The sequence below is a fragment of the Arvicanthis niloticus genome, chromosome 1 (assembly GCF_011762505.2).
Source record: "Arvicanthis niloticus isolate mArvNil1 chromosome 1, mArvNil1.pat.X, whole genome shotgun sequence".
NCBI lineage: Eukaryota > Metazoa > Chordata > Mammalia > Rodentia > Muridae > Arvicanthis > Arvicanthis niloticus.
Window position 1 is genome coordinate 67,673,768 of NC_047658.1, and position 21,435 is coordinate 67,695,202.

Genomic DNA, 21,435 nt, shown 5'->3' on the forward strand with positions numbered 1-21,435 from the left:
TGTCCACAAAGCAACTAATAATATATATGGAAAGAAAGAAGGAAACAGAGAGAGAGAGAAAGAGAGAGAGAGAGAGAGAGAGAGAGAGAGAGAGAGAGAGGAAGAAGGAGGAGGAGGAGGAGGAAGAAGAAGAAGAGGAGGAGGAGGAGGAGGAGGAAGAAGAGGAAGAGGAAAAGGAGGAGAAAGAGGAAGAGAAGGAGGAGGAAGAGGAGGAGAGAAGAAGGAAGGAAGGAAGGAGGAAGGGAAGAAAGGAAAGGAAAATATGCAAAGGATAAGTTTAGAAAAGAACTCTAAAGAAGATATACAAGCAAGATGTTTGTCTCAACATGACAGAAGGTGGAGCCAGTGTGTTCAGAAGGCTCACTGCCAGTATCTGGCAAAATACATAGGACCCTGAGATGACTAGATTCTGTAATTTGGAGTTTATATGAATTTACAATTATATAAATCATCTCACAGAGCTGTGAGACAGGGGATCTTGAAACTTAATCTCTCCAATTTATAGTAGGCAACATACTGTTCTATGGAGGCAACTTATTTATTAGTTAACATCTTAGTTTGACAATCTATAAATTTTTTTAAATAATTACATATTAAAGAAATATGTAATTTTCAGATAATACATTACATGTATATATTCAGTCTTAGTATATCCAATATCTTCTGGATCATGCATGGTGGTACACACCTTTAATACCAACATTTGGAAGGCAGAAGGAGGTGGATCTCTGTGAGTCAGCCTGGTCTATTCCAGGACTATGTAGAGAGATCCTTCACAAGACAAGACAAGATCAGAACTGACCAGACCAATGCCTTCTGGTCTCTAAGAGTACTTGCACTCATACACATACCCACACAGGAACACAAACAAATATTGCATAATTAAAAATAAAAAAGTAAAACAAGCAAAGAAACAAAAATAACTCCACCCTGGCTTATAAAAAGTATTTTTCACATTTTTAAATATTTTAAAGCCATAAACGATAAAAATGAAATATACATATTAAATTGCATTGGAAGCAGATTTTAGGCTTATGAAGAAACCCAAGTAAAGAGATAAGAGAGGAGCCAAAGCTCCATGAAATCGTGGCTAAGGAAATTTGACCTATAAGATGGAGGTTACAGGGGAGGGAACTCAGCAGACTAGTACTGTGGCTACATAATCTGCCTTAGAAAGGTCCAAGGTGAACACTAAACAATGAAAAGGACTTTAAACAGATCACACAAGTCAGAAGGACAAGAGAAGATGGTCTTCAACTCACTGAAAGAATATTTGTTGAATGGAATTATCAGATTTATCCACAGGTCAAGAAGGAAAAATTTTCAAACTGTGCTAAGCAACAAAGAAGCACAAGTGAAATGTGAAAATCTGAAAATGATTATTTTGAAAATCCCAACTTCCCTACATTTTAGTTAAAACTTTCAGAGCCCAGCTCAAGTCTACTGATATTAGGTGAAGTTTTTCCCAACCACCTTACAGAAAACTGACTGCTCTTCTTACAGCACGTAATGTTCCAACCCCTCACCCAGCACTCAGCTCAGATTACCTTGCATAGATCTCTTTTCACTATATGTGTTAGTATCCAAGGACAGTGGCCTCAAATTCATTCACTCACTAAAGTGCTAAAAGGCACTACAAAGTCATCAAGATGACACAAAGGATAAAGGCATCCGCCCTGACTCCTAGCTTGATGACATGAGTTCAATTCCTGGGACCCATACAACGGAAGAAAAGAACAACTCCTACAAGTTGTCTTCCCCTCCATACACGTGTTGTGCATGTGCAAATGCAAGCACAAGCACGCACAAACACACTATTTTTTAAAAGATACTATAAAGCAGTGATTCTCAACCTTCCTAATGCTGCGACCTTTAACTATAGTAGTGACCCCCAATCATAAAGTTATATCATTGCTACTTCATAATTGTAATTTTGCTGTTAGGAATCATAATGTAAATGATATGCAACCCCCGAAGGAGTCGTGACCCACAGGTTGAAAATCGCTGCTATAAAGGAACACAAAATTAAGACAGCCTACATGAAAATTAAACTAGCACCAAATTTATAAAGTACTCCAGAAACTTAAATAGATATCGGGGCTGGAAAAATGGTTCAGTGGTTAAAAGCACTTGCTGCTCTTCCAGAAGACATGAGTTCAATTCTAGAACCCACATAGTGACTCAAAACTGGTCTGTAATGCCAGCTCAAAGGGAATCCAAAGCCCTTTTCTGGCCTCCAGGAGCTCAAGGTACACAAGTGGTGCATAGATATGCATACAGGTAAAACATCCATACACATAAAATAATACCAATAAAAACTAGAAACTAAAATAAAATGAACCTATAGACATTATTTTAAATGCATTCAATTACAATTAATGGAGTCATTCCTTTCTCCCAAATGTATTTGCTCTAACAATTTCATACTTCAACTCTAACATCACTCACTCTTTATTTACTTATAATTGAGTTGTGTAAGGGGCTGGAAAGATGGATCCGTGTTTAAGAGCACTCACTGTTCTTCCCAAGGACCCAGGTTTGGCTCCCAGCACCCACAGTAGGTGGTTCATAACTAACTGTAAATTCACTCCAGAGGATCAGGTACTTTCTTCAGACTGCTTCTCTTCTGCATCCTCAGGCCCCTGCACTCACACTTTTTATGCACGGATATGTGCATGAAATTCAAAATGAAAATAAATCTTTTTTAAAAGATGAATTTAAGTTTAATTACTAAAATTTCATCAAGGATACCATTTATACTTTTATGATTTATTTTCATTAAAGCTTTTACATTGTCATGATTTACCCTTAAGACATATAAAATAGTGTTTTTTTTTCAATTTGTTACATCTATTTCTTTGTGTAAGGGAACAGAGGGAGCCTAAATGCCAAAGTGTGCATGTAGAAAATTTGCAGGACTCAGTTCTTTCCTTCCACCATGTGGGTTGTCAGGCTTAGGGAGAGGTGCTTTTTACTCACCCTCTGAACCACCTTACCATTCCAAAAAAGTTTTAAAAATAAACTTGAAGTAGTTACAAGAGAAAAAATATTTTCCTGAGTCCTAGTTAGTCTTCAAGACTCTTTAAGTATTCCCAAATATTAGTAGTATAGGTTCCGTAACTTAAAAAGTTTTCTTTAATATGTAAAGTTTTTTTTAGGATTTATTTATTTAATGTATATGAGTATATTCTCACTGTCTTCAGACACACCAGAAGAGGGCATTAGATCCCATTAAAAGTGGCTGTGAGCCACCATGTGATTGTTGGGAATTGAACTCAGGACCTCTGGAATAATAGCTAGTGCTCTTAACATCTGAGCCATCTTTCCACTCTATAAATATTTATTTTTAAATTATGTGTATGTATATGGGTCTGCATGTGGGTATGTGTACAAGAGTGTTGGTGTCTGTGGAGGCCAGAGGAGTCATCTACTTCTACAACTAGAATTACAGGTGGCTGTGAGCCACCCAATGTAGGATCTAGAAATGAAATTTGTATCCTCTGCAAGAGCACTACACACTGTTATCTACTGAACAATCTCTCTGGCCCCCTACCACTGCTTTTAAAAAGAGAATTGCAGAGTATCAAGCTGTATGAGATATTATAGTTTATGTGATTAATCTCTTTTGGTGTACACACACACATAAACACACAGAGACTAATATGCACACAAATAAAATTATGTTAAAAGCTTCTTATTTTAAAAAGCTGTTTAAAAATACTGTGAACATCCGTCTTGTTTCCTTGGGCTGCCATAACAAGCTACCATTTGTCATAACAAGCAATAATGTCTTTATTGAGAAGGCTAGAAACCTTAAATCTAGGTGTCAGCGGAGTTGTTTCCTTTGTAGAGGCACTGAGGAAAAAATGGTCCCCTCATTCCTCTGAACGCTGGGTGGCTACTGACAAATTTCTTGGCACTCTTTGGTTTGTAAATGCATCATTCCAATCCCTGCCTCCACTTTCCTCTGCTTTCTTGACTCTATGTCGCTATGATTTCTTCTTACACAGATACCAGTCATTAAATTTAGAACAGTCTAGTTCTGATATAATCCCAGGATTTTAACTTTATCTGAAAAGACCCTATATTCAGATCAAGTCAGACTCTGAGGTGCCAAATGGACATGAATTTCAGGTGAACATTATTTAAACCCCAAAATATCATTGAACATACTTACCAATGAACATAATATATTCTTTTTTAAACTAAAATGCTTTTAAAGCCAGGTGGTGGTGGTGCACGCCTTTAATCCCAGCACTTGGGAGGCAGAGGCAGGTGGATTTCTAAGTTCGAGGCCAGCCTGGTCTACAGAGTGAGTTCCAGGACAGCCAGGGCTACACAGAGAAACCCTGTCTCAAAAAACCAAAAAAAAAAAAAAAAAAAAAAAAAAAGCTTTTAAACTAAGGTATAACATTCATATAGTTTACCAAAAATGTGAAACAATAACAAAGAAATTTTTCCTGAGAATTCCTTAATTGCCTTATATAATAAACATAACCTAGAACATATACATATGTGTGTTTGCCTATGTGTATCACTGTTTTACCTGTGTTTACATGCGCCATACATATTCAATACCAAAAGATTCCAGAGGAGGAAGCTAGATTCCCTGAAACAATAGTTACACATGGTTATGAGCTGCCACATGGGTAATGGGAACCAAACCCTGGACCTCTGCAGTAGAGGCAAGTACATTTAACTGCTGGGCCACCTCTCCAGCCCCGAGAATATATTTATCTATATATTTTAGTAACGTATAGGATGAATTCCTATCAGTGGAATTTTCTTCTGGATACTACACGGAATTTCTTTTTAAGAGATGGCTCCCTGTGTGGAATGGCTGCAAGTTAAAAGACCATCTACAGTTCTACATTCCCCTGGCCAATTCTCACACCAATCCTAAACTCTTTGTTGTGAAAATTAGAATCACCTTCAGTAAATGCAGCACTCTTTTGGATATTTATAGGAAAGTGATGTAGTTAAAGTTTAAACATCTATATTTAGACCAAGTATACTATATAAAACAATAAGCTCAGAAAAATTTCCCCATAAAACACCTTATGATAACAGAGATTGAAAAAAGCAAGCTTAGTTCACAACCATTTATAACTCCAGCTCCAGGGGATCTGATGCCTTCTTTTGACCTCCATGGTAATCAAGCACACAGTGGTGCAAAGACATACATGCAGGCAAACACACACAAAACAAAACTAATCTATTTAATAAAAAACAGGCAAAAGAATCATTTCCCTTTTTTCTATTTATCCTTTTTACATTTTTTAAGTTTACACCTCAGTGTATGACATAAGTGGGAGAAAAAATATCTACTGTATAACATTGCAAAGCAACATATTTATTAAACTAAAGAATCAGCCAAGCAGGGGCTGGAGTGGTGGCTCAGCTGTTAAGAACACAAGCTGCTCTTCCAGAAGACCTAATTTTGATTCCTAGCACTCATATTGGGTAGCTCAAAACTGCCTGTAACTCCAGCTACAGGGGATCCAACACCTCCTGGCCTCCACCGGAACCAGCAGTCATGTGGTATATATTCACACTAACACACACACACACACACACACACAGAGAGAGAGAGAGAGAGAGGCAGAGAGAGAGAGGCAGAGAGAGAGAGAGAGAGAGAGAGAGAGAGAGAGAGAGAGAGAGAAAGTTTAGAAAAATGGCATCAGGAAAACAGTAAGTGAAGAATTACAAAAAGATGAAAAATTTAAAATATAAGTGAGCATTTTATAACGTTTAAAGAAATAAAAGGTCACAACAAAAAGCAAGCACAAAAGAAAAAGATGATTACCAACACTGAGACTTGGAAAAACTTAATCCTCTAGAAATGAAAACCTTTTTTAAAATTTTTTTTATTTATTTATTTTATGTATGAGCGCTCTGCTGCATGTGCACCTGCATACCAGAAGAGGGCATCAGATCCCTTTATAGATGGTCATGAGCCACCATGTGGTTGCTGGGAATTGAACTCAGAACCTCTGGAAAAGCAGCCAGTGCTCTTAACCACTAAGCCATCACTCCAGCCCCAAATGAAAAGTTTTTTTTAAAAAAAACTAAAATAATTGTAAATTTAGAAAAAAAATCAAAATAAGTCTGAATTAATCAAGTAGAGGAGATGGGCGGGATAAGGCAGGACATACCAATAGAAATGACCACTTAAACAAGTACACAAAGCAATGAAGCTGTGCTCTGTTTAAGAAAGTAACAGTAATACCACATAAAGTACAAGTGTTTACAAAACTGAGAACATTAGAAGAAAGCAAAGGCAGATTATGAACATGTTGCGATGTCATACCTCAACAGTACATTCCTATTATGCCAATACTGCTTAGATGGTTATTCTTTAAGCTCAGGAATAATTTCATTAGGGTTTAAAGAAAAACCCTCAGAGCAGGCAACCTGTAAATCTCAGAAGCTGTCGAGAGGAAAAGATTGAAGGTGAGAAGGAAAATAAAACCATGCAGTTCAAGTTGGCATGAAGGTCAAACACATGACAGAAAGGATAGCTTTATAGAGAGTAAGGAAGCCCAAAAGGTTGGGGAAGCTCAAAGCATTCTTGGAAAAAAAGATAGAAAGAAGAAAAGAAAAAAAAACTATGCTTTTCTGAATAATTTAGAAAAACCAGCAGACTAACAAAGCTATATGGTCACAACCCAATAAACTACTACCTAAATGACTTTCTTATTGCATATATCTATCCATCTATCTACATGCAATAAAACTGCTAGTTTTAAAATATATACATTCTTGGCTAACAGAAAATAGCTATCAGCAATATGCAGACAACCCAAAAATCCTTGCACTACAAATATGCAAACATGTTGGAAATTTTCAATAAATATATTCTTTGTTTGTTTTTGTTCTCAAGACAGGGTATCCCTATAGACCTCATTAATGTAGTCTACATAGCCTTGGCTAATGATTCATGTAAACCAGGCTGGCCTCAAACTCACAGAGGCCAGTCTGCCTGCGCCTGCCTCCCCAATGCTGAGATTAAAGGTATGTGCCACCACTTGGCTCAGTGAATACATTATTAAACAATATTAAAACTCAAGATACTTCTGAGGAATGTAACACAAAAGGAAATTAAAAACCAATATGGTAACCAGGTTATAATTGCCCCAAGAGTAAGGGGAAGGACATGAGTTGCCTGTTTTGGTACCACAGAAGGATGAGATGTAATGCTCATGTTGGAATAACACTGAAGCCTTGGACCACTGCAGGAATGAGCACTAGATTTGGGATTACCTGGTATACTTAAGGAGCTACCTATTTACAGCCACATAAAATTTAAAAAGTTACCATTAACTAGCACAGAAAAGCAAGAGAGCTGATTCATATTGACCTTGTTAGAGGTATACATACACACACACACACACACACACACACACACATAGTTGGGAAAAAACAATGTGTGTAGCAGGGCTTGGGGTGTAGGCTTGTAACTCCAACTACTTGGGCAGTTAAGACAGGAGGGTGGAAATTCAAGAATCGCCTAGGTGACAAAGTGAGTTCAAGGCTAGCCTGAGCAATTTAATGAGTGTGATTGTGTGTTAAGAACTAAAAAGAACTTTTATGTGGAATGTATGTAGTTCAGTGGTAGAGAATTTGCCTAGAATGTACCCCAGGCCAACTATGAAAAATAAAAAAAAAATCATAAACTTATTTAAAATATTATGAAGGCTTTAAAATTATTATCAGTGTGTGTGTGTGTGTGTGAGAGAGAGAGAGAGAGAGAGAGAGAGAGAGAGAGAGAGAGAGAGAGAATGCCGAGAGAGAGAGAGAGAGAGAGAGAGAGAGAGAGAGAGAGAGAGAGAATGCCCATAACACATGTGTAGAGGCCAGAGGACAACTCTATGGAGTCGGATCTCTCTTTCTACATTTATGTAAATTTAGGGGATTGAACTGAGGTGCCAGGATTGTGCAGCAAGCACTTTTACCTGAGCCGTCTTACAAGTCTCTTACAAACGGTTTCTTTGCTCATTTGTTTTGGATTGGTTTTTTTTTGTTTTTGTTGTTGTTTTGTTTTGTTTTGTAACTCATCAGTGTAAACTTTTTGGATGACACATCTCATAATAATGTCAAAGGGCTGAACATGCCTGTGAGAGCAACCTCTAAAGCCATAATAATGAGAGATAACAAAGAAGCTACTAGAACAGCTAAAATACCAAATGTATAAATACAGAGCTAAATTAATTCAAAAGACAACAGGAAAAGAATGAGAAAAAAACAAAGAACAAATGCAAAAGACAGTAAAAAAGATGATAGCCAAATCATACTAACAATTACATTACCTATAAACAGACAATGTATGCCAATGAAAAGACAGAAATTTAAACCAGGTGAGGTGGCTCATGCTTATAATCCCAGTATACAGATGGCTGAGACAGAGCATCCTGAATTCAAAGCTTTCCTGGACTATAAAGTAAAATGTTATATCAAGAAGCAAAAATAAAAAATAAGAAGAACATTCTGATGCTGACTAACAAATTCTCCACCCATGATAAGACTTCACTTGACATTTTGTAATGACACGCCACTGAAGGAGTTAAAGTGGACACCATAGACTTTCCATCTACCTTTCTCTAGAAGTTGCTACACATTTCCAAGTCAAAGAATAGCAGTGGCAAAGACACCGATTTTTATCTGTTAAGTTTTCCTTTTTCCTGTCTAAGTCTCCCATCTCACAGTGTTGGTCCGAAGGTAATTCTAGCATTGAAGAAGACAGACACTGACTATGTCAGTTCTCCATAGATAGTTTTAGTGTAATGCAGTTTGCCTTTCAGTCTTTTCTCATGTTGACTTTAAGCCAATTACCCAAAACAAAATACATTTCACCTTAATAAAAATAATCCATGTAAAAAAAAGAAGAAATTGCTAAACTGACAAAAATGACTATAAAGAGTCAATTATAAAGCTTATAGAACATGTGCTTTAGATGTATAAATATACAGATAGACTAAAAATTAAATGGTAGGAGAGAAGAGCAATGCCAACATAAACTATAAAACAGCTGGGTAACACACTAATATCAAAGAAAGCAGACTTCAGGACTTAGTTATTACCAGAGGAAAGAGATGACATGTCATAGAGGTAAAGAGTTAATAGTTCAAGCTTATCAGTGTTTACAGAGTCAATGCTAATACCACAATTTTTCTATGTCTAATTCGGGAATTCGGCTTTGCTCTGCTAATCTACCCAGTCACTGCTATTAAAAGCAGTCTGTTGTAAGCAATTAGAGAACATATCTAACAGTTCACCTCTAAGATGAGTCAACAATTGTTCCCAGCTCCGCAAACAAATGATTTCAACTTTAAGCTACTTACTCACTTTCAGTGGGTAAAATAGCTCTTTTGATTATTATGCATATATTATAGAGATGACTAAAAGGATGCTTTAAAATTCTAGGAAGATAAAACACCTTATGAAAGTGCTAAACTTTGTTCTTACTTTTTAGTCTCATCTTCTAAGGCTTAAAAGTCATAGTATAGGGGCTGGTGAAATGGCTCAGCAGTTAAGAGCACTGACTGCTCTTCCAGAGGTCATGAATTCAAATCTCAGCAACCACATGGTGGCTCACAACCATCCGTAATGAGATCTGATGCCCTTTTATGAGGTGTCTGAAGACAGCTACAGTGTACTTACATATAATAATTAAATAAAAACCTTGGGGCCAGAGCGAGAAGGGAAGGAGGAAAAAGTCATAGTATAATTTGGCATACCGAGTTTACACAATAGGAAATCAAAATTACTCAAAACTAAACTTCAAACACTATTTTCAGTTACTTATTGCTGAATAACCAACCCAAACGTCAAATTTTAAAAAGATAATTTATTATTGTCTCTCTTAGAACAATATGAATAACGAAAGGGTCACAGATGTATAAGGTATATGTAAATACCAGTTCTGAAAAGAGTAATGTGGATAAGGGGCGGGAGGAGTGGAAAAGATTGAATACCTAAGAATGAAGAAACTAGATAACATGACATGTGAGTATATGTTCACCAAAATGATTAAAATGAAATTAACTGAAGCAAAAGACTGACAGCAATGTGGACCAGATGATGTATGTGTAAGTCAGGCAAGGTGGTATATGCCTGTATTCCCAGTAGTCAGGAAGGCCAGTGTGGGCTGCATAAAAAGTTGAAGGCTAGCCTGGGTTACATAGCCAGATGCTGTCTAAAAAAGAAAGCCTGGTAGTTTCAAATGTAAGAAGATACATATTTGCTTTATGTCCTTTAAATATTCCAATTGAAAGGATATACCTATGAAAAATTAAAAAATGCATCTATTAGGCAGATGTGGTGACACAGCCTGCACCCCAGCACTTAAGAGGCTAAGGAAGGAACATTGGAAGGAACAATTTCAAGTCAGTGAGGGCTAACTAGAAATTCAGCCAGGCTACACACACAGCAAGACCATGTGAAAATAATAAATAAATAATAACAAAATAGCAAAAATGACTATGTCCACAAAAAGACTTGTTCAAGAATGTTCACAGCAGTTCTATTGATAATTATCAAAATCCAAAAACAGTCAAATGGCCACCCAGGTGGGAAAATTGGTCTGTGTTTCATTTATAGTAAACTACCAATACATAGCAACACAGATGAATCTCAAAAACATTCTCCTGAACAAAAGAAGTCTTACATCAAACAGTAAATACTAGATGATTCATTCTACTTACATGCAGTTCCAGAACAGGCAAATCTTCCTTATGGGAGGGGGAAAAAATCAGAACTATGGTCGCACTGGAGAGGGAGGAGGAGGAGGTGACTATAACACAGAAGGGGCATGAGGTTCACAGTGAGCAAAGCGCTCTATCTCTCTCTTTCTCTTCCTCTCCCCCGCCCCCCACATGCTGGAAAAAAAAATATAAGGCTTCTAGAACTTCAGACATGCTAAGCATCCACTGTACTATAGAGCTACAAACCTAACACAAAGCTGCATATCTTGACAAGGGCTCTGTTACACTGGTGTACTTACTTCTCAGCAAATACTAGTTTAATATTTATGCATTCCATTGAATGAGGACTTTATACAAAAATAAAAACATATAAAAAGTTGAACATTATATAATGAAACAACTGTGAAAGTTTTTAGGGAAAGTGTATGGTTGTCTGCAACTTACTTTGAAATGTGTCAAAAAATAAAATGATAGAAGAATCAATAAATGAATAAATATATTATAAAATAGTACAATAAAATGTTAAAGTAGAGCATAGGCATTGGGTAAATGTACATTCACTACAGTATTCTTCCAAGTTTGATGTATGTTTGAAATTCTCTCTCTCTCTCTCTCTCTCTCTCATGCAAGCACGCATGCACACACACGCACGCACATACACACGTGCACACACACAGAATAAGTTAAACTAGAGAGGTGACTCAGTGGTTAAGGGTACTACTGGTTGCGCTTCCAGAAGACCCAAGTTCAATTTCCAGCACTAACACAGAGGCTTACAACTGTCTATAACTCTAGGAGAAGATGTTATCCTCTGGCCTTGTTGTACATTAAGTATGCAAGTGGTAGACTGACATACACGCAGGCACGACACCAATACATATGAAATAAAAATAAACCAGATAAAACAACCAAGATATAAAGTGTTTATCTCACATGCCTGAAGTCCTAGTTCAAAAAGACATTTTATAGAAAATAAAATGATACAGAGAATAAGTGATTTACCACGGTTATAAGCCTAAACTAGAGCAAAGTTCCAGACTCTAGTGTACTGGCCTCTTTTATCCTGTTGCTTTCTCCACAGTAAAACTTTCAAGATTTTCATCTTACCATAATGATTCTTGCTGTCTCTTTCTGGTTGTCATTTTGTTGAGTTTTAGAATGTCTGTATTACAACACAAAATTGTAAATTTGCTGAAAACACTGACAATGGTTTTTTTTGGTTTTGTGCTTTTTTTTTTTTAACTTAACTGTGTGTTTCTCAAAAGTAAACTTTGTAGATGGCAACGCAATGCTGGTGTGTTGCAGTGTCAAAAGTTAGGCACATCTACAAGTCTTTATAAATCTGTTTCAGGTTTTAAGTAACACTTCACTCTGTTTCAGTGCATCCATAAATATATCCATCTCAACACCCAAAATCATTTATTTGCAATCTCTGAGTTGGATATATTAAACCTAAATCTTTTGTACACTAAATTTGGTCTTTCATTTGTCCTTCCTTCTTCAGCTGACTTATGGTGCTTTTGAGCTGTAAGTTGGATAAAGTACTGCCTATCTGCTCTTCCTTAGGTAAAGAATTATCTTGTGACATGCAAAGTGGCTCAATAGGTAAAGGCACCTGCCATCAAGTGTGAGGACCTAAGTTGATCCCCAAGCCCCAGGTGGTAGAAAAGGGTGTCCTTTGATGGTTACATGCATATGCGCACATACACAATAAATAAATAAATAAATGTTTAACAAAAGAATTATCTTCTTTAAGGTGTCAGGAATGTCACATATGCCAGCCCACAGATACCCAGGACTAAAAGACTCCTAATGAATACTCACTTATTTCAAGAAAAATGGAAAAAGCCTGAGAAAAGAAAAGGGGGAAAAAAGGTAAGAAACATGATACCCCCAGTGACATATGTATGACAGACATCTAGTTAAAGCTTTTCATACTGAGCTACATAGGAAAGGAAACAAACACCTTTCTCCCATTTAAGCAAATCTTATAACAGCCATAGAGACTGAGGGCTGCCTACTTCCTTCTGTGTGGGTCCTATAAATAGGACTCTAGAGTGACAACACATCCATTAGGAAACACAATACTTAGCTCAAACCATCCCAACTCCAGAACAAAAGGGAGATGAATCATTCTTTCCATCAGTAAAGGTACAGCCAATCATATTCCTCTGACAGATGAAAGTGATAACTGAGAATTTAAAATATTATTTAGCTTTTTGAAATATAACTTTTATAAAATGTAAACTCTTATACATTCTTCTATCAAATACATCTTTAAAGTGAATTTCACTTGAAAGGAGCAGTGTAAACAGGCCTGGTATCTCAAGCCTGCAGTCATAGCTACTACTCTGAAGGCTAAGGCAATAAGTAAGTTCAAGGCCTATCTGAACTATACATAGTGACTTCAAAGCTAGCTAGGGCAAATTAGTGAGATTCTGTCTCAAAATAAAAAAAAAAACAGACAGTTGAGCTCTAGCTCAGTGGTATGGATAGATAGATAGATAGATAGATAGATAGATAGATAGATAGATACATACATACATACATACATACATACATACATTACACATACATTTATAGAGTGACAGACAGAAAGACAGACACATAGAAATGTAGACATTTAAGTATAAATACATAGATACAGCTCAGCATGCATGCAGTCCTAGGTTCAACCTCTAGTCTTGGGGGGAAAGTATCCTACTGGCAGCCTTTCCAGCTATATGGACAGAGAGGCTGCCTATACATAACAGTTTTACAATCTGAGACAATGACTAAAGAGCTCAATAAATATTTACTAAATGACAAAAAAAAATTAAAGGCAAGGTCTCACAATGCCTAAGGTGGCTTCAAACTAGCTAACTAAGAATAGCCTTGTACTTCTGACTCACCTGTCTCTACTTCCCAAGCCCTGGAATTAAAAGCATGAGCCACCACACCCAGATCCCTAAATAATTTTTGACTGAGTAATTTCTTCTCTAAGTCAATAAAAAGCTTAGAACCCTCCTCTTCCTTTAGGAAATATTTCTTCCATTAAACTACTAGTACTTGAAATGCCACTTTCTGTAATGTGGTAGATTGAAGCACTAATTTCTTTCAGACCTAATTTCTCTTTTCAAAATAGGGTAGCATCACCTTCTTAATAGGAATGTTTGAAAATTATTAATACATAGACAATTTTCACTTAGCAAGCAGAGTTCCAATATGCACATATTTTAGTTTGACAGAATTTAGTTAAATAAAGCCAATCCAACTAAATATACTACAATCCTCACTGTTAAATCTTCAACCTACATATAACTACATAAATATTTTTTGTGAGCAACTAATAAGTCAATTCTTTCAAAGTTGGTTACTTTCACCGTCATTGAACAACTGGCCAATAATGGGGAAAGAGCAAACAACAAACTTCAATTGATAGAAAGTCCAAACAGATGTAAACAGAGATACAAGAGAAACAGAAAATCATGAAAATATTGATGCTGCTATCATTTAAGAGGCTAAAGATGTACTGCCTAAGGAATCAACCTAAAGAACACAACAGTTGTGGAGAAAAAGAGTGAGGATAACCCAGAAGAATGATACTGACCAACAGCAAAAAAAAAAAAAAAAAAAAAAAAAAAAACTAAGTCAATTCTAACTAAAGGAAGTCTTGAAGTCTTGGAGATATTTTACAATATGGAAAGTACAAAGAATAAAACACTAAAAGATTATGCAAACTCAGAAAGTATTTGTCAATGCACAAGAAATACATCTATGTGTGGCAACAGAGGAGCAAGTGGAGCGGTCAGGGGACTACTTGTCAGTTCTCACCCACACTGTATGTTTAGGGAATTAAACTCAGGTCATCAAGGTTGGCAGCAGGTAAGAGACCTATCTTGCCAATCCTGTTTAATAAAAGCTTTTAAAGTTTACAAAACAACTATAACTTTTGAACTATTGATTATAAGATTGCTTGGGGCCACCAAGCCTGATAAACTAAGTTTGGTCCCTGGAACTCATGTGGTGGAAGAAGAACTGACTTAGGCAACTCATCCTCCAGTCCTCATACAGTGTGGTACATGCACACTCCTTCTACCACATAAACAAAGTATCTTGCCCAGCTCTAGCTTGCACTGTTAATTGTATAGTCTCATATAAAACAGGAACCACTTATCCCTACAACTTTTGACACATTGAGGGGTTTGTTATTTCTTTTATTTTTTTTCTTCTTTATTAATCATTCCATTCGTTTACATCTCAAATGCTATCCCACTTCCCGGTTACCCCTCCACCAACCCCCCATCCCACATTCACCCTCCATCCTCCCCTTTGCCTGTATGAGGGTGCTCCCCCACCCACCCACACTTTCCTACCCCACAGCACCAGCATCCCCCTACGCTGGAGCATCAAACCTCCCAGGGACCAAGGGCCTCCCATCTCATTGCTATCAGGCAAGACCACCCTCTGCTACATATGATCTGGAGCCATGGATCCCTACAGGGACACTCTTTGGTTGGTGGTCTAGTCTCTGGGAGCACTGGGTGTTCAGGGCAGCCTATGTTGCTCTTCCAATGGGGTTGAAATTCCCCTCTGCTCCTCCAGTCCTTCTGCCAGCTCCCCACCAGGTTCCCTGAGCTCAGTCTAATGGTTGGCTCTGAGCATCCACACCTGCATTAGTCAGTTGCTGGCTGAACCTCCCAAGGCACCGCCACGCCAGGTTCCTGTCAGCAAGTGCCTCTTGACCACGGCAACAGTATCGGGTCTGGTGTCTACAGACAAGATAGATCCCCAGGTGGGGCAGTCCCAGGTTGGCCCTTCCTTCATTCTCTGTTCCATTTTTTGTCCCTTTTCTTCCTTTGGACAGGAACATTTCTAGGTTATAAACTTTGAGATGGGTTGGTGGCCCCATTCCTCCACTGGGGGCCATGCCTATCTACTGGAGGTGGTCTCTACAGGTTCTATCTCTCCCTACTCTGCACATTTCAGGTGAAGTCATCCCTGTTGGGTCCTAGGAGACTCTCTACCCTTTTTCCTAGTCCTTACAATCTTTTCAAATAAAAAGTTCTAATCAATATGGGCTGATATTTAAAAGATCAGGTCTGAGTGTTACCACTGCCGTATTTGTACACACACACACACACACACACACACACACACACACATCCCAAAGCTCAATTATTATTCAAAATACACATACTGAATAGCAAAAGATGGATGAGTAACTTGAATGGTAGCTCAGTTTGTCTTTTGTGATAATATAGGATTTCATGTCCATTCCCCCTTGAATGCAAGAGAAAAAAAAAAAAAAAAAAAAAAAAAAAAAAAAAAAAAAAAAACTGATGGAGAACCAAAAGGGCATAATAGATTTAGAATGCAATCTCAACTTAAAAAATATGCTCCTGTAGGGGAGGATGGCCTTGTCGGGCATAGGTGGAAGAGGAGTTTCTTGGTCCCATAAAAAAATAAACACAGAGTGGGGGAGGGGGAAATGTGAGGGTGGGGAGGGTATAGTGGGGGGGGGTAGGTGCGGTCACTGCCTCATAGAAGCATGAGGAGGGGGATGGGATAGGAGGTTTCTGGGTGGTGGGAGGAAGTGGGGTAAGGGGATAAAATCTGAAATGTAAATATTACAACCAATTTTAAAAAGGGGAAAAAAAAAGAAAAGTTGTTAGAACCAACATCTTTAAAAAAATGTCAGCCCTCTAGGGGGAAAAATTTTTTTTTTCTTGATACTAAAACTTGTTCTGAGAATTGTATATTGCAGAATACACAGCCTTGGTGTATCTGCTCATCAAGCATACTGAGCAGACCTGCCCAAACCTCAGATGTCCTGGAATTCCATCTGGATTCAGTGAAGACACAGCGTCAGAGGCTTATCAACTTACTCTTCCCCCAACCCCTCTTCTAATATCTCAACGCCCGTAATCAGCTTGAAGAAGTTAAAGAAGAGTCAGCGCCCCTATTCCCTGGGCTTGGGGACTAATGTGGTTAATAATGGTCTGTCTTTCTAGGGAAAAGTAGTGGTTTTGTTGGAACAGGGAGGATTAGCTAGGACTTATTGCATAGCCATAACCTATTTGTAGAAATCTGTATGATTATTATCAAGATGAAGTTATAATTTCTTAAATGGTATAAAATTTACTTTGATTTCAAATTTAAGGTTTTCATTGGTACGAGCTTCTTATTAATATAAAAGTGAGATGAATATTGATACTCTCATGGGCATTGTGCCTGTATAACACATTTAGGAATACAAGGCCTAGACCAGTCCTTCTTTAACTTTTTTAACTGATTTGGGACGGTTAACCTATGAGTTAAGGGACTATAGCAAATTCATGACTTTGAGTTTATTGTTAGGAGGTTTCCCATATTTTATTTAGAAATAGCTGAGAGGAGTGAACAGACAACAGTCCAGGTTACCTTACATGGATAGTTGGTTTTCAAAACGTCAGAAGTCCATAGAATTGATGATACAAATATTTATATATTAATGTCCATTCTGATTAGAGACCTGTCTGCTCCTGACAGCTTCCTGTCGTGGATTCTAAGAAGAAATTGAGCATCCTTGGAGTTACTCCAGTTGTGTGGTGACAGCCACTAGGCAAGAATTGCCTCTTTCCATCTACAGACAAATTACTGTCCAGAAAAGGACACACATGCAGAATAGTCGACTGATTACATCTGCCTAGACAGAGTAATCAGCCCTTAATAATCCTGCATCACTAAGGTCTGTCAGATGACTCTGGGCCAGAAGGCTGAAGATTTGATGCTCCATGGTTCGGTAGTATAGGGGCTTTTCAGGTGTTCAGCGGTCTCTATAAATTGGCTAGGTTTTAGAAGCTATGTTTAGTGCTTCCCATAACTTCAGTTAACTCAGTCATTCTGGATTTCTGATGGGGTCGAAGACCTATAGTCTCATAACCAATCCTGGCTATTTACTTTGAGAGAAAAGATCTGAGTAGATAGTTTTCAGCTAACATTCATTCTAAAGCAAAAAAAAAAAAAAAAAAAAAAAAAGCCAGGATCAAAAGTAAGTGTTTTAGTTAGAAGAGATGACAGAGGTTCTGGTTAGTCAACAAAATGATGGACTGGGTATTAGGACTATCTTGTACCTCACTGGTACAATTAGGAATAAGTATGCTCTAATTGTATTTTGAGAGAAAAGTTTTACTTTAACAGGAAGAGTGATATGTAGGAGGAGCTAAGTGGGAAGGAGTATTGAGAGGAAGAGATGGAGTAAGGAGAGAAGATGAAGGAGAGGAAGCTAGGTGATGAGAGAAAGAGAGAGGGGACATGGAGGCAGATGTTCACATGTCTCCACCAGTCAAAGATAGTTTTTATATCTAGGTTGGGTATTGGGTTACGCTTCTGATTGAGCATTACCAAACTTATAAATCCTTTGATTAACATTTTAAAAAATTGTATAAAAGCAAAAAGGAAAGGGGGGGCATGGGACAGGGGTTTTCTAGGGAGAGGAAATGGGGAAAGGGGTTGGCATCTGAAATGTAAATAAAATATTAAATAAAATTTAAAAAAATATGCTCCTGGGCCAGAGAAATGGTTCAGCCATTGAAGGCTAGGCTTATAACCAAAAATATAAGAAATATACACTCCTTCCAGGAATTGAGTCTCACTCTTGGGATGCTAAGACAGAAAAATACCAAAAGTTTGAGGTCAGCCAAGCCTACACATTGAACCCCTGGAACATCTGGGCTAGAGACCTTTCTCAAAACAAATCAAGCTAAAAATTAAAAATTAACAAACATTTCAAGTTTTTAGTCTGTGAAATGGGCATAATACCTTCTTCATAGAATTACTGTAAAACTCAAAAGAGATATAAACATATCAAACTATGGTATACTTAGTACTTAGATAATAATTATTGCTATCCTTGATAATATTATCATTAAAACTCACTAATGTACACGTAATAGAACTACACTTGTCAGGAATACACAGTATTATTAATCAGTTTTTGCTTGCTTGCTTATTTTGGTTTTGTTGTTGTTGTTGTTGTTGTTGTTGAGAAAGTGTTTCACAGAGCAGAGTCTGCTCTAGAACTCCTGTTTTACTGCTTCCACTCCCTAAGTGCTAGAATTGTAGGCATGTGCCAACACACTCAGCTTTTTAAATCTGGATACTATTCAAAGGCCAAATTCTCACACTCCAGATAACGATATATATCCACCATTATGTTATATGGTCAGACAATCTGACTCAACTTTCTTCAGGTCATCTTCTCCCAAGGGAGTACACAAAGGATTGCCAACACATTCATTTACCCTCTTCACACAACCCCTTTGATTGCTATGTCAAAACCTTCCTACAGTCTACTCAGTTTCCTTTTCTGAGGACATGAAGAAGTAAACCATTTCCCATTTCTCAGGGCTATTTGCCAAAACACTAGTATCTTCCTCTCTCACAGTTCAACTGTTCTCACATGACTTAACTGCCAGTTTTCTCTTTTGATTCTAATCTAAAACCTTGGTTCTAAACCAAAAGTCTTTATTACTACTGTAGATTAATAAAACTGCAAAAGACTAGTACCTTTACTATACGATTCCTCCTAAAATAACTGACTTAAGTGAGCGATGCCTATTTTAGCATTTTCAATGACAAACCACTCTTCCTCCCCTACCCTCATGCCAATTCGTCCCATACCAGTATCACTGCTTAGAAAGTTTTGTCTTATGTTGAAACAAAAAATTTTCCCCTTGTAGTTATTTTCTTCTACCCACTGCACCTAATCCTGCAATCTAGAGAAAATGAATAAACTCCAAGCCCATCCAATATTTGAAGACCCCCTAAGAGAGGAAAAATAAAGAGCTACACACTTCCAGCTCAAAGACCATGATTTTAAGTCTCCCTGGTGGTCATGAGCCTCTGGTACTCTTGCCAAAACTGTATAAAAAACGAACAAAGTGCTTCCTTAGCCAATGTTTGGGTTGCCAAGTAATTACCCTATAAATAATCCCCTTTGCCCATTTTCTCCTTTACTGTATAAAAACTATTAGTGGTGGTTCTGATGCTCAATCTAAATCGTGGTCTCAAGGGCATGGGACTAAGGTCGTGAAGAACTGCAAGACTTTCGGTGTGATCATCTGGCATGAAACTCGTCCTCCAGGACTCAAGAACAGAACTAAGAGCTAAGCGTTTTGCCTCCCGGCCTAATAAAGTGGGTCCATTCAAAAGAAGGCAGTAGCAACCAAAGACTATTCTCTGCTCCTTGCCAGAAACCAAAAAAGGACGATCAAACACCCTGTTCTCAAATGCTAACCAAAGTGAATGAAAGAAGTGGCTGATTTCTTTCTTGCCTGATTGGAATAATCATGTAGAAAACACACACACACACACACACACACACACACACACACACACACACACTCTCTCCTCATACCGAGAAAACCCAAATCTGGCCAGTAATTCTGGTCCAGCAGCAGCAGAACATGAACTCTAAAAGTGCTTTCATGGAAATAAGTGTCCTCAGATGACCACTAACCCCTAGAAAGTCTGATAAGCTGGATGCAGAGGGGAAGCAAGGAGAGTTAAAGTCTTTTGGGAGAGCATCTGGGGAAGGAAGGTGCTCTGACCTCCCTGCTGGTGCAAGATGAACAGGGATCTCTAGTACTTGAAGGCACCGGGTAGGGGTGGAAACAGGAGTGAGAATGGGGGCGGGAGGCTCCGGCACTGAGAAACGCTAACTGTCTCCTGGAAGTGAGAGTGGTCTAACGGAGAGATGGAGGGAAGGAAGGCCCCTGAAGAGTTTCCCAGACTGGGGGAGAATGAAGCCAGTAAGCGTCCCCTTCTCCGTGCCCGGCTGGCTGAGGCCAGGAAGCAGCAGTCGGGCTAGCGTTCAGGGCCCTCCCGGCAGAGACATCCTCAGCCCCGACTTCAGGGCGGGTAGTGCCCGGCCTGGCAGCAGCGGCGCTCAGGTAAGAACTCCTATTCCCTGCGGTGCGCCTCAGACTCTCCTCCGCGGTCCAGGCGAGGTTCGTACGTCCCTTTCGTCCCCAACCTGAAGGCCTCCTGAAGCCAGCCCGGGCACAACTGGCGGCCACGTCGGCTCCCCGGCTTCCCACGGCCGCGCACGCCCAGCAGCCGCTCCTGGGCCCGGCCTGGAGCCTACCCTCGCAGCCAGGTTCGCCCACTGCGTTCTCCACAAGTCTCCCCTCAGCGCGCGCCCTCGTTCCCCGCCTCAGGCTCCACTCACAGAACTCAGCGATGTACAAGGTCACCACGTAGTTCTCCTCACACCAGTCCAATGTGGAGGTCGTGGGGCCCCAATAGCCTTTGCGGTCCACAGCCGGAGCCATCTCGCCGACGCCCCACACTAAGCTGGGCCGCTCTCCAGCCGGCTCGGGCAACGCGCGCTCGCCGACTCCCTCCTCCCTTAGCCAAAGGGCAGAGGCGGGGCTAGAGCCGTCACTGAACCTGCCCAGCGGCAGGCCCCGCCCACCGAGCCTCCGGGTGGTCCCGCCCCCTACACAGTCCCACCCACCGCTCCCGGGGCAAGCGCACAGGACCCATCCTGATGGCGCTGGTTGACCTGTAGCTCTTGGGCTCTGGGTGGGAATGGGGGAAGTGGGAGAGGTTATCAGCGGGAGGAATTAGGGAAGGGGGAAAGGGGAAAAGCCCAGCCGACCTCGACGTACAGGTGGATCAAGAAGGCTTCCATCACCTAATTTTCTGTCAGGATGGGACCATGACTCTATTAGTGTGGGGGCGGTCTGTTTTAATTCTCTGTCAAGAT

General features: G+C 39.1%; 1 protein-coding gene across 2 annotated transcripts in view; it reads right to left on the minus strand.

Annotated features, from left to right (window-relative positions):
- Acer3 (alkaline ceramidase 3) overlaps nucleotides 1–21,081 on the minus strand; it is an 82,535-nt gene extending 61,454 nt beyond the window's left edge. Inside the window, exon 1 of one of the 2 annotated variants that reach the window (XM_034516359.2) lies at nucleotides 20,896–21,081. Coding sequence is in view for 1 of the 2 variants with exons in the window: in XM_034516349.2 (XP_034372240.1) it covers nucleotides 20,896–20,998 (103 nt within the window). In the remaining variant the exon portion in view is untranslated. The remainder of the gene's footprint in view (nucleotides 1–20,895) is intronic. The other variant, XM_034516349.2, reaches the window with a different exon arrangement.
- Between the last annotated feature and the right edge of the window lie 354 nt (nucleotides 21,082–21,435).